General features: G+C 40.8%; 1 protein-coding gene across 2 annotated transcripts in view; it reads left to right on the forward strand.

Annotated features, from left to right (window-relative positions):
• The window catches only part of nrg2a (neuregulin 2a), a 78,415-nt gene that overhangs the window by 42,350 nt on the left and 18,096 nt on the right, over positions 1–17,969 (forward strand). For both annotated transcript variants that reach the window (XM_085470163.1, XM_085470162.1), the window contains exon 4: positions 17,798–17,918. In XM_085470163.1, coding sequence (XP_085326289.1) covers positions 17,798–17,918 — 121 coding nt within the window. The remainder of the gene's footprint in view (positions 1–17,797; positions 17,919–17,969) is intronic.

The following is a 17,969-nucleotide window of genomic DNA, read 5'->3' on the forward strand; positions in this document are numbered from 1 at the left end:
TGTTTAAGTTGCTCGTTATCAATGTCTTAAGTCCCATTTAATACTTTCTCCTTCTCTTTGGCTCCGTTTTAGCTTCCTGGGAATTTTGAAACATTAGTTTAATCTGCGGACCAGTTTTTGCATACTTTTGTGAGGCCACATGTTTTATTATTTGTGTTTGCGCCAACTTTGGCTTTCTGACAAAATGCACAACAGTGTGCAGCATATGAGCAACTGTGCACTTCCTGGTGCTTTGGAATATCATGTATCCTTTAAACAGTCTCGGTGACAATTGCTGTCTTTTTGAGCATGATGCTTTCCGCCTTATGCCCAACCCCCAGTGCCAGGGACCATTTGTTGTCCATGTGGTCTGACCTCTACCCTGTAATCAGTTTGGCATGGTGAAACCTGCTGGCATACTGCTGAACAGTGTTGTATATCATCCGCTGTTTTCCATAGGGCCAGCATGAAGGAGCAACACTAGTCAAAGTTTGCTCAGCTCCACGTGGCTTCAGATTAAGGCGTCCCATTATCCTACAGGCTGCTGTGTTGTGATAAGCGCTTGTGAGACAGCCATTTGTGTCTGCAGGCTGCAGGTCACATCCTTGGGGGGTGCTGTGCGCAGCTCCGCTGAGAGAGTGTGTGAGCGTCCAGGAATGTGTTGATGGAAATCACAGCTGAACGTACGATTCCTCCAACCTCAACAGTCCTGCTGAGGCCCACCAGCAACAATTTTGCGCACGCACGCACGCACGCACACACGCATGCACGCACGCATGCACAATGCCCCTCAGCCCCTACCCCTTCCTCAACCCCACACACATATAAATGTGCGTAAATGTTTTGCGTGTTTTCGCTTCTCATTTTGAAATCAAATACTTGCATTCCTGCTGTCAAAAAGAGGGGAAAAAAGCTGTTGGCAATCTCAAATACTCTTAATAACTTAAACAATTGAGCAAGCAAACGAGAACTAAGCTTAAGCTTAATTTACAATTTGTTGCATTGTTAAAGGCTCAAGAACTCGAGCAATTACACCCCAGTCATCCTGCATCTGACCTCAAGTCAGTACAGAAGGCTACATTTACTCCGTCACATTTGCTGTTGCACATAATTCACCTGCAGAAAATATGCTAATATATAAATTATAGATTTGTTGTGATTATATGAAAAAGCTCCTGATTGGTTGTTATTTGAACTTAGCTAAAACGGACAACAAGACCAAATATGGAAAATAAACCGATAGCCCTTATTCACATTCAGTGTTAAAGCTTGGTGATGATACAAAACATTGATCAAAGTCTATCAAAGAGAAAGGTTTACGATGCGTTTAGAAAGCCATTCCTTGGAACCGAAGGCCAAAATTTTCCCGAGTTGTAAAACAACTTTATAAGTTACAGAAGACATGATTAACACAAAGCAATAAACACGAAACCGAGGAAAAAAAAGCTTTTTCTGTTTTCTTCCAGTAAGTTAATATGTTCTACGTAAGTGAATCATTACAGTAAGTACCTCTTTGCACTGGATAAACAACAACTTCCTTCACTCCTTCCATGTCTTTCGATGGTCAACTGAGTAAAAGCAAAACTTACTCAATCCTACTACGCAAGCGAAAAGATAAACTCATCTCTAGTGACGCTAAAGGATGTTAGTTGTGGCCTCGGATGAATGTGGAGTATCTGTAAGTCGGTCAATTGTATTGATTGCTGCGGGTAAAGCTACAACCATGTCTGCAGGAAACGGGCCTTCACATCTGCCAAGCTCTCTGTATTTACAGGCCACTGGAGAACAGCTTGTCAGGTTCTGTGGATCAAGCTGCTCGGCTATTAGTCATACCCACTTTTTTAAAACTATCCAGGAGTCCGGGGGTCTGGACAGGCGTGTCTCTGAGGTGGCCATCTGATTGTGCCAGAATCTCCACAATATCAAGATCAGGTCCAGGGCTCTGTACAGCAAAGAGCATGTTGTAATCTAACATATAGCGGCAAACACATTGCCTTATAGAAGACTGCTGTGGTTTTAAAACGCTGCTGAATGTTTGATTTCTTCGATGAACACAAACGGAAGGAAACGATCCTGATCTTGACCATTTGGAAGTAAAACGACAAACTTTCTGAAGTCGTGCTTGCCATTGTCTACAGTTTTGCGTGCAGCAGCCTGCAGGCAAATTTACAAAAGCCGTTAATCCAGACATATAAAAAGAATCGGGATCTGCATTTCCTCTCTTTCACGTGTTAAGAAACCTGTTTTATCAAATGAAACCAGATTGTTTGTTTTGCTGTCTGACATTACGACTTGACTTATGACAGCTCGAGTGAGTCACTTGTTTTCTTATTGCACTCACAGAATCATCATTTCATCTACACTGCGGTTTGTTTTTGTTTATTGTTAAAGACTTTTTGTATTAGTGGACAGCATCCGGTGTGGTGAGAAGTTCCAGACTAAGCGGAAGCGTTTACGTCGCGAGAGGATGAACACACTCTGCATCATCTAGTGATCAGAACACAGCTCGTGTTATGAATGGATGAGTGCATACGTACGGCAGTGGAGGACTCGAACGCTGCTTCCAGTAACATCCAAATGAAGCAGAAATCAAAGGGAAAGAATAATTTATCATGACTATCAAGAAAATTCTTGGAAACGATGCCATCATTCTTTTGCTGATCTCTTGGCACCTTCTGCACAACATGCATACCTGAGCCCAACCACAGCAACCACTGTGAGGCACATCTGTAAATACTGCCTCAGATCTTAGAGTATATCGATTTTAACCAATGTTTGGGGGCTTCTCCTGAAGTTAATCTGACAGAAGACAAGTTACGTTTCGCACCTAAAACATAAATCAGCTCCCTAATCTGTCAGTAATTCATTGCTTTTTGACAGGGACTGTGAGTTATTGGCTTTCATATGTACTACGTGCTAATGTCCTGGAGAAGAGGCAGCTGTTGGATCCTAACATCAGAATCTGTGAAAAATGAGTCAAATATGTTAAAGAAAACACTTTCTAAAAGTCCCTCGATGGATTATTATATTTTGCTTGATCTGTCACTTCACTTTAATCCCCTCCGATCCAGGACGATAAGTGGACGTCCTCACTCAGATCTTTGAAAAAACAACTAAGTTATAAAAAATCCAAACACATCAGACTTCTGAGAATGTCCGGTAATCTCACTGTGTTATGCGGGACAGTTAAGCCGTTAGTGTGAATGAGTGAGGATATTGCTATGTGTGAGGAAGGAAGCAGCTGTTACACTTGAAAAGCTGAGTGATGTGAGCAGGTGACACAAGGTTTTCGCTGTGTGCAGGGCTTTGTTAACTCTTCCAGTACCCTGGGACCAAACCTATCTGAGCCTTAATTTGATAGCATAATAAAAGAATCTCTTTCAGCCCTCCTCAGCTGTGCTGGTGGTCTTTTTTCCCCCTGATGGAGACCCCAACTGTGCAGGGTGACTGGGCGCCGTCTTCTTCTTTCTTGACAAATCACTAAGAAGCACCTCGGAGGAGAAGCGATTGTCTAAAAATGATGAATTTCATCATAAGGGCCTGGATGTGCCGACAGAGTAATGACATTAAGTTGCCTTAAGATGTGTTCATTCGCATTAAAACAAAGTCCCTGCTCCTACTCTTACCTGGCATGTTTCAGAATGGGGTCAGACTAATTCAGGGGTGTCTTCTGTTCTCTTTAAAATTCTCTTTGAGTACAAGAGGAACATATATTTACCATTCCGTTGCGTAAAGCTCAGAGTAACAGTACTATAGTTTAGTTGCCACAGCTGTCTTTAATCTTAAACCTCCCATTACTCCATCGTGCTGCTTCCTTTTGTTGGACACTCGGCAACTGTATTCATCGTGTGTGTGTCAGGGTGAGTAAGTTCTTTTACCGGGGACTCTGTATGAGTAGTGGGTACAGCAATAGTGTCATCAGCGTTGAAGCCATTTCCTCCTAAGTGTGTAGGTGTAAACAGAAAATGCCTCTCTTTAGTCAATGACACACTCACAGTGAACTCATCGTTAGTATACAGAGGGCAGCCTAAAACAAAACACACTTGCTGCGTTGCCTGTTTTCAGGACATACAGCAGGTGTGGGTGGTGTGTGTGCATGTGTGTTTATGACCGAAGGAGGGCTGCTGTGTGCTTTCAGGCTTTCGGGGAATAACCGAGGGAAAACCTTTAGTCCTAACAGCTGGCCACTACTGTAGCTGTGAGTACAAGACCCAAATATGGAGCTGTGGTATATGTCTTCTATATCTGGTACAAGGTCGCAAAGGCAGGCCTACCTTGGAAAAGAGGGCCAGCTGTTGAAGGTGAAGGCAAAGGAGCATATGGATATCTCACACTCTGTCCTTTTAAAGCTTTACCTAATGTATTTTTTATAGTTGACATCAGATTGATCATCTGAAATTGTGGCCACTTCCAGCATTTATGACTCATAATAAATATTAGATGGAATTTCTGTTTGTGGAACACGTTTAAGTATATCGATTTGATCGGTGATTATTTTTCATCGAGCGCCTTTCAATCCGCTACTTAAAACTTTATAAACACTTCACAGCAAAATCAGTCTCGCTTCATTACAAATAATTTCATTTGTTTTGTTCTAACATGTTAGCTTCGAGTTGTAAATCTGCTTTTTTCCCCCAACTTAGCTATCGGAGTCGCTGCCTGTCGGGTTTAAATAAAAGATGTCAGTGACTCTAAAGTGGAGATGCAGTGTGCCCTAAAGCCCTGTGGTGTTTTCTTGTTTGTTTGTTTGTTTGTTTGTTTTTTTGTTACCACAGGTTTTTTCCCCCCGATTTGAATCTTTGTCCACCGAGTCCTCGCTGCAGTAAATTCACAGTGACGCTGAAAGCTTTCTAAAGAGTTAGCCCGTTGCTCTTCCTCACCTTTTGATGCTCATTTGTGACCACTGTAGCCATGGCTACAGGCTGGAAAACTCAAGGATGTGGTAAACAACAGCTTCTCAGCCCAGAGTTGAAAAAGTGAAAGCCACTGGCATCCCCACACTTGGATTGTGAAAGTGTCTCGAACGCCACCCTGACTCTGATCTGAGCTGCCCATGAGAGAATACCTTTGTCCTTAACCGCGGCGCGGAAAACCCCTCGTGCTGCCCTGTTGCCAGCTGCACACACACTGGTGCCCGCCAGTGACCATAACAGCGCCCGTTTGTACACCATTCGCACACCATACCCTGTCTTTCCTAAGAGCTCTTCGCTCCCTCGCAGTGCGTGAGCAGCTGTTGTGCAATCACATACTATGTCGCGCTTTGATTTGACTTCAGCGCTGAGATGATTGAGGCAGGCAAGACCAGGCAAATCAGCTATGTGACTGAAAAATGGTAATAGGAGACAAGAATATAAAAGAAGACACACTGGTTGTGGCAGTGGCAGTCTTGCTGAGAGTGGGTGGTAGATTAATGTTCCTGGCAGGCTCCATTTTGTTCATTTCTAAACATTCCCGTTTCGTACTGAAGGAGTTTGAATTGTGGATAAATTTCCTTTGAAAAAAAGCTTTAAGTGCATCGCCATTCATAATGGGCTCTTTCTTGCGTCTTACCTACAGTAAATAGTAATTGAATTCCTCTTTGGACCTTTGACATGAAATCTCTTGCTTATTTTATACTTTGTGCAAAATGCTGGAAGGCACAGATGCTTGATATTGCCACTGACTGGGTGTGGCCATATTGTATGTGTGGAAGTAGCATGCTTGGTTTTTGTTGGTTTTGGCAAGCTGAAATATTTTCCACCTAATGATCCTGTCAACAAGCCCTCTTTTCTCGTTCTCTGCTCTCATCTTCCCTGCACTACTTCTGTATCCATCGCTCTTTGTCCTTCTCATGTGTCTCTTGTTTTCTTTCATTGCTCCTACATTTGTCTGGGCTTGAGCTCCTGTCAAAATATGTTGTGGCTCCAAAGCTGAGCGTGAAAACACGTATTGTATGCATTTTTTTTTTTTATTTAAATAGACACTTTTTTTATTTTTAATTGCTAACTTTTATAAATATTTGTTCAAGCAGCAGATCTTTATTGTAGCATTTGTGAGGTCCAGACATTTATCTTACTTTCTAGGCTCATTTGTCTCCGGTCGCACCTTCTTTAAAAGTGTAATGCTGCTATTCAGTACAGCCCACAATATAAATAGCTAAACTCTGCAAATATTTTTTCTTCTTCTCCTCATTCATTTTGTTAAACCTCACTGGACATTCTCTGTTGCCACATCAGACACGGCTGTCAACAGCTTTATATTTAACCAAAGCCACACTTCCCAGTTTGCTCCTTTGTACCTCTTCTTATCTGTTTATCTTATTTATCCGTTTTCTTTGGATGGGATCGTCTTTGCAGAAGAGCAGAAAGGAACAAAATGCAGTGCACACATGTGTAGCAAGAATGCTCACAAAATGAACAGGTCTCGAGTATTAAGATAAAAGATCTCGGTTCTAGCTGTAACAGGAGACACGTCAGGCATTCCCTACCAAGAGTTGGGAGGTTAGGGGGCACTCAGTACTTTTTTTTTTCTGGTACATAAAACTGAGTTGTGGAAAAGCCTGTCTGGGTGGCAGAGCTATTGCAGAGACCACCCTCTTTACGTCTCTGCTGAAGGCTCTGTACATTTGCATTTATCACTCTCTCTTCTGATTTTTATGGTCTGGCTCGATGGTTTCCTCCCTCTTTAGATTGTGATGAAGATTTACATTATTTGGATTTATATTTAGGTTGTTACGTTTGCAATGATAACACGCTCGTCCATTGTAATGGTTGTTAAGCTGCAGAAAATTAGTGGTTTTTGCACCTTCACCTCCTTTATTTGCGTTGCTTTGCTGCAGAAATGTCAGAGATGAATCTCCGCACCTGTTCTTGCTCAATGACATATTTCCAAATAGGCTAGATAATTTATACTGCTCATCTTGATAACACTTTTTTTAAGAGTGAAAACAAGAAATTCATAACCAAGTCCAGATGGATCTGGTCTTGTCTTTTTCCCTGCACTGAATCTGATTCTGTCTCGCATTTTTAGAGGCCTTACTGTTCATCTACAGTGCTGAGGTGAAAAAGATTAGGCTAAGCTGAAGTAAATTATCAGCATTCGCCATAAATTGCAGGGACGTGTGTGTAACTTCACCGCGGGCCTGTTGAAAATGTATTTCATTACACAATTCAGTGTTTTGGGGCCGGGCTGTGAGGTGCAGCGCAGGGCTAGGATTCAGTATGAGCGCATTTCTGCTTGCTGCATATGCACAGGGTGCCTCGAGAGGACAAAACTGTGCAAAAGGGACCTCTCTTTTCATTTTTACGATTTTCCTTGAATCCTTTGGAGAGCGTGGAAAGACAGGCATGTTTATGAAGGTTTCCAGATGGTCCGCCTTGCACCCCCAGCTTTTCTTTTCAGTTCTTGAGCCATGAAGGATTAATCAAAGTCAGTGGTAAGGGCTGATGGCTAAACACTGTGGCTCTCACTAACCCAGAGGAAACCTCTGTTCAACTTACTTCAAGTCAAATTCAGCCCCTGGGCTACAGTACTGAGGAAAGTTGAAACCCAAGGTTAAAAACCAAGCACGCTTAACGAAACCTTGGCTACACGAGTGCAGATAAACAAACTCTGCCCCCAATTCTGTTTAGCGGAGCAGCTGATGTCCTCCTCAGGTTAAAGGAATCTGTATTGCGTCCAGCAAGGAGTCAGCCTTAATGAATACACCTGAACTCTGGTCCCCTTTGAGAGGCGGGGAGGGGGATTGCGTAGCGTGACTGGAGACAGACAACACCATATGGCACGAAAGGCAAGAAAATGCAGCAGAACAAACTCATGAACTTTAAGTCATTTGGACTTTGGTATTTATGGATTCTCTGTAGAGATTAATTATCCGAGTTCCCTTTTGTTCTGTTTTTAGTCAAATGCATTTCAGCGATTCAGTGCTTTATCCTGCACAAGAAGGCTAAAAAGGATTTCTGATTGCTGTGATCAGACAAAGTTTTTGCCTTTTTAGAAACCATTTTTAGCTTCATCACTATCTCCTGACAGATGCAGATGAAAGCGGCGAGCTGAAAAAAAGGACGACAGCTCGAAACAAGAAAAGCCAAAAATAAATAAATAAGATAAAATCACAAAATCTGAGTTATAACAAAACTGTTCATTTCTGGATAAGACGACTCTATTTTTGTTAATAGAGCTACCCGCTGTTGTGCTTCTGTTAATTATCACTTCAGACACTGGAGAAAACAACCCTTCAGTTGACAGGAATAACTGGAGCTTGTGGAACAGAGGGGCTTTTTATTTATTTATTATTTTTGTTAGTAGTTAATGAAACAGATTGCTTGAGTAACACCGTGTCTTTCTATAAAAAAAAAAATACAAAAATATATTACTGATGTCAATTTTCTTTAATAAGCACATGCAAAGGCACTAGCACTCTAACCCAGCTGAACAGCTGCGCTGCATGGCAGTGATGAACACATACAGCCTTCGTGACACATGTTATTATTCCAAATGTCAACAAAAATTGCAGTGGTTTGTTCGCCGCAGTCGCGCTCGATGATTAGAGGTGAGTCCACCGCAGATCATCCTTTGTCATTCGGTGCTGTTCGCACACCATAAAACTGTAACCTGAACCCATGTAATTATTTTATCACTGAATATGTGCAAGATTGTGAGGATCATTTTTAGTCCACACAAACAGAACGCTCTTCAGAGGTCAGAGAGATGAATGATGCAAAACTGATGTGATTTATTGCAACTAAACAATGAAACCCTCAGAAAAAAAGGAGAAGAACAAAAGCCAGTGAGGATTATGAAGCATTTCAGTCCTTTTAGATACAGCGACTGAGATAAGACTGTACTCCATACGTCTTATCTCAGGATGACAGTATGCAACAGTAATTAAATCTGTTATGAGTCCATAAACATAAAGATCAAGCTTTGAATTATTGCTTTCTAGTTGGTGGTCTGACCAGTTATCCAGTCCATTCATCTTTTCTGCTTATCCCATTCTGGGTCACAGTGGGTTTGGAGCCTATTCCAGCTGTCGCAGGGTGAGAGGTGGGGTACACCCTGTACGGGTTGCCAGTCTGTTGCAGAGCTGTCGTATAGAGACAGACAGCAATTCACATTCAGATTCACACCAGCAGCCATTCTGCAATCCCCAATTAACGTTTTGATGCATGCTCTATTGGAATCACCAATCATCCTAACTGCATGCATGTCTTTGGACTGTTTGAGCAAGCCAGAGTATGCGGAGAGAAACCGTGCGAGCACAGGGAGAGCATGGAAACTCGGATTCAAACCAGGACCACTGCTCCACTGTGCTGGCCCCAACTGACTCGGGGGGAAAAAAAGGCTTTTCTGCATGATATTGTTAAGTAGTAAAAGAAAAAGATTATCTTCTCATATCAAAAGAAACCATTTGGAGTTGTATTGCAGTTCTTTGAAAAATAACTCAGTCTGTTACCAGACCAGTTATCTCCTCTCATTTACAGAAATGTATTCCTAAAAAGTCAAAAACGTTGTACTTATGCTAACTATATTTCAGTAGTACAGCGATTTCAAACACTTTTTTTTCTTTAATCTGCATCACACACCCTTAAATGAGATGTTCTCTGTTGTTTAAATGTGTATCTCTAACCAAGTCAATAAATTGTTAGGTCTTGTCATGAGTTTTAATCTCATGTAAACATGTGGTGCAGCCTGAGTAAACACTCTATTGGCTGAAGTAGATCTTAGAAAGAAAACATTGCTCTTGTTTCATCTCTGGAACCGAGTCTGCATGTACCATTTCCTTGTATGGGTTTCCCATTAAGTCAGATAACCATCACCTGCAATATTTTTGTGGTAGTCTTTTTATTTTTTTTCCCCCCTCATTTTATTTTCCCTGCTGCACTTGATGTACGTCCTTCCTGAAATTGTGGCGTTGGCGTGACGTGACCCGAGCCTTTTCTTGTAAACATATCGAGGTGGAGCAGACAACGAGACTGCTTCAAAGGCGTGTGTGTGCGCCCGCGTGCGTGTGACTGGATGGTCGTTTACTGTATTAATGCAATGTTTCTTCATAGTAGAGTGCCGAAAGTTTTATTTGTTATAGGAACATTTAAATCATGTGTTTCCAACTCTGGGAGGAAGGTCAAAAACATTTCAACTACAGCATATTTAAGTCTTCACCCTTCATCTGTACCATACCTTAAATGTTATGGTTATGAATATGAATATAGATATTGCAGGAATATAAATATATATACAATTTTATATATGTTATATAAACTAAGGAGCTTGGAAAGAAAAAGTGACTGGGCTTCTTTAAGTTTCTTGAAGACGTTTCACGTCTCATCTAAAAGGCTTCTTCAGTTCTAAAGCTAAATATTGGAGAGTCCCAAGTATTTAAGCCCTAGTGGGAGTTGTCCCTTAAGAGGGTCGTTATCCACTATTGTTCATGTTCCTCATCACATGAGCCAAGGTGTGAAAAAGGGAGTGGGTCATTATCATCAGAGGTTTCGGGTGAAACCATGGAGAGCCTTACCTACTGAGATCAACTGACACAAGATGTGAGTGGGTGTTAAAAACTGGATTGTGAGCGGCAGATGGTGTTGTAAACCTCCACCTCTGTTCTTCTTTCACTTCTCTTTCAAACCGCCCGTCTTCTCTGTCCAAAACATTAGTATCCTCGAAAGAGTGACCTTTATCCTTTAGATGCAGGTGTACAGCTGAGTCTTGTCCCGTCGAGGTGGCTCTTCTATGTTGTGCCATGCATTTATGACGTGGCTGTTTGGTCTCTCCAACGTAGAGGTCTGAGCATTTCTCACTGCACTTCACAGCATATAGTATGTTGTTTAGTTTGTGTTTGGGAGTTATGTCTTTGGGATGAACCAGTTTTTGTCTGAGCTGTGGCTGGTTGTTTCTCTGATAAACCTGCTACATAAAGGATGACAAATTGGTGTCTGACCTTCTTTACTGTGCATCTCTGCAAATTTGATGAAAGCCCAGTTGGGATAACTACATGTTTTAAGAGTTTTCTTTACATGTGTGTGTTCCTTTTCTTGATTACTCCAAGTTTTTGTTCCAGAGGGTGATTGGAGTTAAAGAGTAGGTACTGGTCCATGTGTGTGGGCTTCTGGTAAACCTCAGTGTTAAGGTTTCCATTTCCTCAATGCTCACAGCACAGTCCAGAAATGGCTGTTATCCTTTGTATCTTCTCTTTTGAACTTTATGTTTTTATCCACTGATTTGATGTGAAGAATTAAGGATTCTACTTTTTGGGTTTCGATTTTGATCCAGGTGTCATCCAAGTATCTGTACCAGTGGCTAGGTGCTGTCCCTTTGAAAAAGCCAAGAGCTTTATTTCCCACTTCCTCCATGTAAAGGCTGGGGACACTGGGGAACACTCATGTTTTTGTCTGTAGAAACCCTCTTTGTATTTAAAATATGTGGTGGTAAGGCAGAGATCGCTATCTTTTAAGAGAAGAGAGAGACCACATCAAAGGACACAATGGTTTCATCTGGATCCAGTGTACTTTTCTGAACCTTGTTGGCAAAGTAGGGGGAGTTTTTGATGTGATGGGGTGTGTTCCCCACAAGAGGATGGTGACGAGGTGCTTGGAAATGTTGTAGGTGGCTGGGTGGGACTCCAGGGTATAACAGGGTATAGCATCCCTGGGTACAGACAGTGGTACGTAGTAGGGCTGCACGATTAATCGTTAGAAAATCGCGATCTCGATTCATACTTATGTGCAATCTCATTTCCAAATGACAACGATTTAAAAAAAAAAAAAGAAAAAGAAAAAAGAAAAAAAAAAGACAACGATTGTACCGCATTTTGATCCGGGACGTAATCTGCATGAAAACAAGCGCTCACTCTTCCTGCTCAACAAATGACAAGGGCGGAGCCTTATACCACGTGATACAGAAGCTGTGCGGTGTGATGCTAAAATTAGCAGGGAAAAAACAACGGAGAGCACGTCAGGGATGACGAGAAAGTGACAGGAGAAAATCCTTCCGGTCAACCACCCAAACATCAATAACGGGAACCTTATACAGCGCTTCCCTATACCCGTCGAACTTCCGCAGGCACAAAGAAATTACGGAGGCTATCACTTATCACCTGACCAAAGATATGGCTCCCATCAACACTGTGCAAAACGAGGGATTTAGGAAAATGATCAACACCCTAGACAAACGCTACACAGTGCTGTCCCGCAACTATTTTTCTATTGTTGCACTACCTGCTCTATACACGCAGTGTCGAGCAACGGTGGAGACGGAATTTCAAGCAGTACAACATTTTGCGGCAACAACAAAACGTGAGACATTTGTTGTTTTTATGTTTATTTATTGTTTTTATGTTCAGTCTCAATTGTTACGAAGTTGATGTGCAGTTAATAAGTGCAATAAATATTTATACTGGAAAAGAAAATCGTGAGAGAATCGTGATCTCAATTCTAAGCCAAAAAATCGTGATTCTCATTTTATGCAAAATCGTGCAGCCCTAGGTAGAGTGGTCAATGGCTTTATCATTTTTTCAAGTTGTTTTGGCAACTGATGACTTTCTTTTTGTAGTTACTTGGGGGGTCTCATCTTAAGGCTTCATTGGTGTTGTTGTCATGCCTTGGCACATGTGATGAGACACATGATCAATAGTGGGTCAACAACCCTAAAGGACTAAAACCCGTGACTCTCGACCTTAGTCTTAAAACTGAAGAAGCTTCTCGGATGAAAGTGAAGCATCTTCAAGAAACTTAAAGAGGTTCAGTAGCTGTTTTTCCAAGCTCCTTAGATTACCATGGCCTGGATGACTGAGAACCTACACAGACATATGTTATATAAAATGTTTTACTCCAGGTGCATTCAATTTCTCTTAAAATATAAATATCTATTTTATTGACAGAAGGCATGATGATGGGAATAACCAAACAGTTTGGTTTTGCAAAAAAAAAAAAAAAAACAACTATAGCTTGCTGGGCACAAAGCTAGCCTTCAGCATTTCAGGGTTTTTAGATATTTTACTGCAGCTCAGCAGGGTTTTTACACATGCTTTTGTCAAGTTTACAAGTTTATCATAAACCCTAAAGTGCACGAACCTATGATTTATAGATGCATCAGTTCAGGTCCTGTGTGTTGGCCTTTAACTGCCGTAAACCTTTAAATCTGACACAATTTAAAACACTGAGTCTCCTATTGGTGTTTTCAAGTTTTTAGTCTGCCTCTGAAATTAATTGTATGTTTCCTATTTAGGCCGTCCTGCTCACAAGCTTAAACCATAACTGTTATGAAAATAATACGGATAGTGAGGTTTTTGTAATTTTACACATGATCATTTTACTTTGTATCTCGAATGCCGTAAACATCAACAACTGTTTTATTATACGCTTCTGCTGACGGTGTATATGTGTATGCTTTTTTAGTAAGAATTCCTAAGCTTTCTGTACACAGTGTGCAAAAACTGGAACTTTTTCTTCACTTTTCTTAAAGCAGAGGGTCTGCTATGTGGGAGTAACTGGAAGACACAAAGGAAAGAAGGGAGGACAGCAGGGAAAAGGAGTAGGGGAGGATAAAACTGGGACACTGTGCTACATCATAGATGTTGATGACTGAAAACCAATAGTAATGTTAATGTTAGGATAACTGCAATCTTTGAAGCCCACTGAAAGCAGTGCTTGAATCCTGCTAAAATATGTAAAGTGACCTTTTTCTTAAGAAATCATCAATTCCTCCATGCCAGTAGGAGTATGTTTATATAGATCATTTATTAAAGTTATACAAATAATACTTTTATATGATTCATTTAAATTCATTTTAAACATTTGGCAGAGAATAGATTCAGTAAAATAGAAGTAGATAGTTTTCTGAAAGTGGGATCAACTCCAGGAATTATTTTTTTTGCCAAATTGTTAAGTCATCATTAAACACTTTCATTGTTTTGATATATTTAATGAATCGTTGCAGCGATATTAGCGTGTAATTTCCTTCAGTCAGTTGGATTTGCTGTTCTTCTCACTGTATGGAGTGTAAATTGTGGTCTGCAGGAATTTTTCTGCTCCTCTAGGAAGCCCCTTAATATTGCAGGTGGTGTTTGTTGTTTAGGTAAATGAACCTTGTCGGCTGAGGAGATGTGTGGTCTCCACCTGCAAGCATTCAGCTGTATGGCAATAAAAATATAAGCCCCATGCTACAGCTGTCCAGATTTAAAGCCTCTTCGCAAACTGTAGCTATTTATCAAGTTTAATCCAAAACAGGGATTTTGGATATATTGTTTAAATGCCCTCATTCCAGTTAGCTTACACAGGGCTGATCTTCACTTTGAACATTTTATAACAAGGAGTACAGCTAAGAAAATAGCGCCTTTACCTGTACCAGTATACCTTATTTTGGTTTATTTGGGTTTTTTTTAAGTCATTTATTTCTGTATAAAAATAATGTGATCTTAACAAATATAGGTTTCAGTTAGTTAAAATGTATCTAGCAGCCCTATTAGACAAAAAATATGTGTAATTTTGAGATTTTGCATCTGACTCTTTTTATGTGAAACAGCTCAACTAAGTGCAGGAAGTTGTTTTTTCACTTTTCACTTTTTCATTGAAAATGATGACAAAGAGGGAAAAAAGGTGACTACTGTGGAACTAATTTGGTATGACCAGTAGCAAAATAAACATTGACAGTAGAACTTGTCCACGGTTCAGATATAGGCCTTGATCTTTCCTATGTGAAGTCTGCATGTTCTCCACCTCCCCGTGTGGGTCATCTGTTTTCCACCCGCAGTCCACCCACATGCACGCCAGGTGGACCGTAGATTATCTGTGACTACGAGTATCGTGGCGTCCACCCGTCCTGTGGAGACTGATGATCTGTCTACGACGCTCCTCTGATTTCCACTGGTGCATTCTGGGAAAGGTTGCAGCCTTGTGCAGCTTGTTTGTCCACATGTTCCTGCACAGGTTTTGCACTTGAATCCTGCACGAAGTTTCCATTTTGAGCGTGGGAGGTTTTTTTGGTTTTTTTAAAAAAGGGTTTGCCCGACAGCTTTTTCTGATTTTTTTTCCCCTCTTTTTTTAATGAAGTGTTTTACGAACCAGTCCTCCAAGTGAGACATCAGGTGATGAAGTGGTTCTGATCAATGGGTAAACCTGGAAATATTTTAGGAATATTTGGACCTATGATAATAAATAGGTGTGGTGTTGTCTTGGGAGCATTACTTTTTTTTAAGGAATTTTGGCAGAACAGCGTGACATCGTAAATTTACCGTAGTAAAATTTTACCTCTAAAATGAAATGCTAGGTATAAATAACACCTTTTATCGACTTATCTCATCGCGATTTAACCAAGTGGATTTATGTCTTTGTTTGTTCATTGAATGGATGGATGTTGTACTTTATTCACAAAGTAATTTTTGCCCAGCAATGACACGCTATTTGATATATTTTGGTATACTGCATGTGTAAAGAACAAAACATTTTTTGGTTATATAGTGTTCTGATTTATTCGTGCTCTTCACTCATACTGGCAATGACGCACAGACTGATATCATTTGTTTGCTTCTCTATCCTAATAAGCATGGGAATTAACCTCTAATGTAGTAGCCAAACCAGAGGTGAGCTTCTGCAGTAAGCAACGCACTTCTCCAGCCGGAGGGTATAGTATGTCTTTACGGAAAACAGCCAATCTGGCATGTGAAGAAGAACGTTTTCACGGGACTCTATGTACTAGATTAGATTAGATTAGATTAGATTAGATAGAACTTTATTAATCCCTCGGGTGGGTTCCTCTGGGAAATTCGATTTCCAAAAAAGCACAGCACCGACAGAAGTTACAGAGTTACAGAATATTATATATATATATACACACACACACACACACACACACACACACACACACACATATATATATATAAATACAGAGACAATATAAATAAAATATACGAAGGGGATAAATAGAATAAATAGGAATAAAAAAATAAAAAATAAAAATACAAGTGAATTGCACATTTCAAGTATTGAGTCTATTGCACTGTTGACTATTTACAAAAGTATTGCACAAAAGGTATTGCACAGTGAGGTGAAGAGGCACTACAGCTTAGTTGTTCCCCCCTCCTTTGTCCTCCTGTTTCCCCTCCCTCTCCCCTCCAGAGAGGAGTTAAACAGTCTGATGGCGTGTGGGACAAAGGAGTTTTTAAGTCTGTTAGTTCTTGTCTTGGGGAGAAGCAACCTGTCACTGAACAGACTCTTCTGGTTGTTAATGGCCGTGTGCAGAGGATGCCTGGCATTGTCCATAATGTCCATCAGTTTCTTTAATGTCCTTTTCTCTGCCACTGTCACCAGAGTGTCCAGCTTCATGCCGACCACAGAGCTAGCCCTCCTGATCAGACTATGTACGCCCTATTGCTTTGTTCAGCATTAAGAAGATATATAGCAGCCAGGTGCTGCTAGTCAATTGAACATGATTAATTGATGTTCAGTTAATGTGTGAGCACCTGTATAAAAGCAGATGTTTTGGAAGTTTGCTAGTTGCTAATGTTAACAGTAAGCTATAATCTTCCTAGAAGCAAATGTCCCAGCAAATACTTCAGAAGAACAGACTGTGCAATGTTTAGAGAGATTGGAAAAAATCCAAAACTAGATCTCAGACTCCAAACCTGAGTTGGCATGTTAACTGGTTAAGTTCATGGCAGTACAATACACACACACACACACACACACACACACCTCATACGCACTGTCACTGGTGGACCATGACCACCTCTATGTATCGGTGTTCTAGACTAAATGTGAAGCCATCTGTCTGACAGCTAAAGCTTGGCAGAAAGTGGGTTTTGCAATAAGACAATAATCCCAAGCACAGCAGCAATTCTGCAACAGAACGGCTAAAAAAGGACAAGAATCAAGATGCTACAGTGACCTAGTCAGACCAAGTTCAGACCTTCACGCGATTGAGATGCAGAATGACGTGAGAGACTGATAGAGGCTGGGATGAAAAGTATAAAAGTATAGGATGCAATTAATTCAAGGTATTGCTGCTAAAGATGTTTCTACAAGCTTCTGAATCAGGGAGTGTGCTTAGTTTTCACAGGACTGACATTACTTACAGTAAACCCAGTGGCTATGCTTGATAAAATGAGTGTCAGGCTGCTGAAGCCAATATATTGTCAGTGTAAAACTCTTACCAGCCGAAGACTTCTCTATGCCTAACAGCCACATTCTCCCAAGGTACTAACATCGTCTGACAGCAGGTACACAATTTCCATCACATGTCAGTATCTGACATGTGAGGTGCACTCCACCCTTCTCAAGCCCAATCCTGCCACAGTGAACCTTTCTCAGCACTCTCATTCCTCTAAACATCCCTATTTTGATTCCGATGAGCAGACTTCATCCCAAACAGATATCTGTTCAATGGGGGGGATTAAGTGCAGATACATGACATTTCAGGCCACTCCAAGGACCTGAGTCGAGGCATAAACACCTCCTACGCTACTTCAGGGAAATATTTATCTTTGCTCATAGAACTTGTTGAGATAATGTCAACACTCCTTTTGAGAAACAATTACATTTGTACATGAAAGACTAAGAGTCCTTGTGGAATTACAAGTGTGGCATTTAAGTAACTCTTTAAGAAAAACTAGAGATACACACATAAAAGTCATATTAGTCTTGCAGAGATACAAGAAAAACTAACAAATTTTTATTAAATGAAAATCCTCTTCATGTTCATTTATCATGACGTTTCCTTGTTTTGACTGCAAATTATTGTTTATTCATCTGGCTGTGGCTATAAAGGAAATAAAGCTGACGTTATAAAGGATCCACTGGGTCAGCTGGAGGTAATTTGTCATTTTCTTCTCTGTGTTTTTTCTCAGTGACCACAACGCTATCTCCAGGCTCAGGCCATGCCAGAAAATGCAACGACACAGAGAGAGCCTACTGTGTGAATGGCGGCGACTGTTACTTCTTCCATGGTATAAATCAGCTTTCCTGCAAGTGAGTAATCGCTTCTATCCTTTTCTTTTCAAGTATTTTTCTTCTTGGCCG

The sequence above is a fragment of the Copadichromis virginalis genome, linkage group LG10, assembly GCF_057382275.1.
Source record: "Copadichromis virginalis isolate Kocher_CV1m ecotype Utaka linkage group LG10, C_Virginalis_male_GT1.1, whole genome shotgun sequence".
NCBI lineage: Eukaryota > Metazoa > Chordata > Actinopteri > Cichliformes > Cichlidae > Copadichromis > Copadichromis virginalis.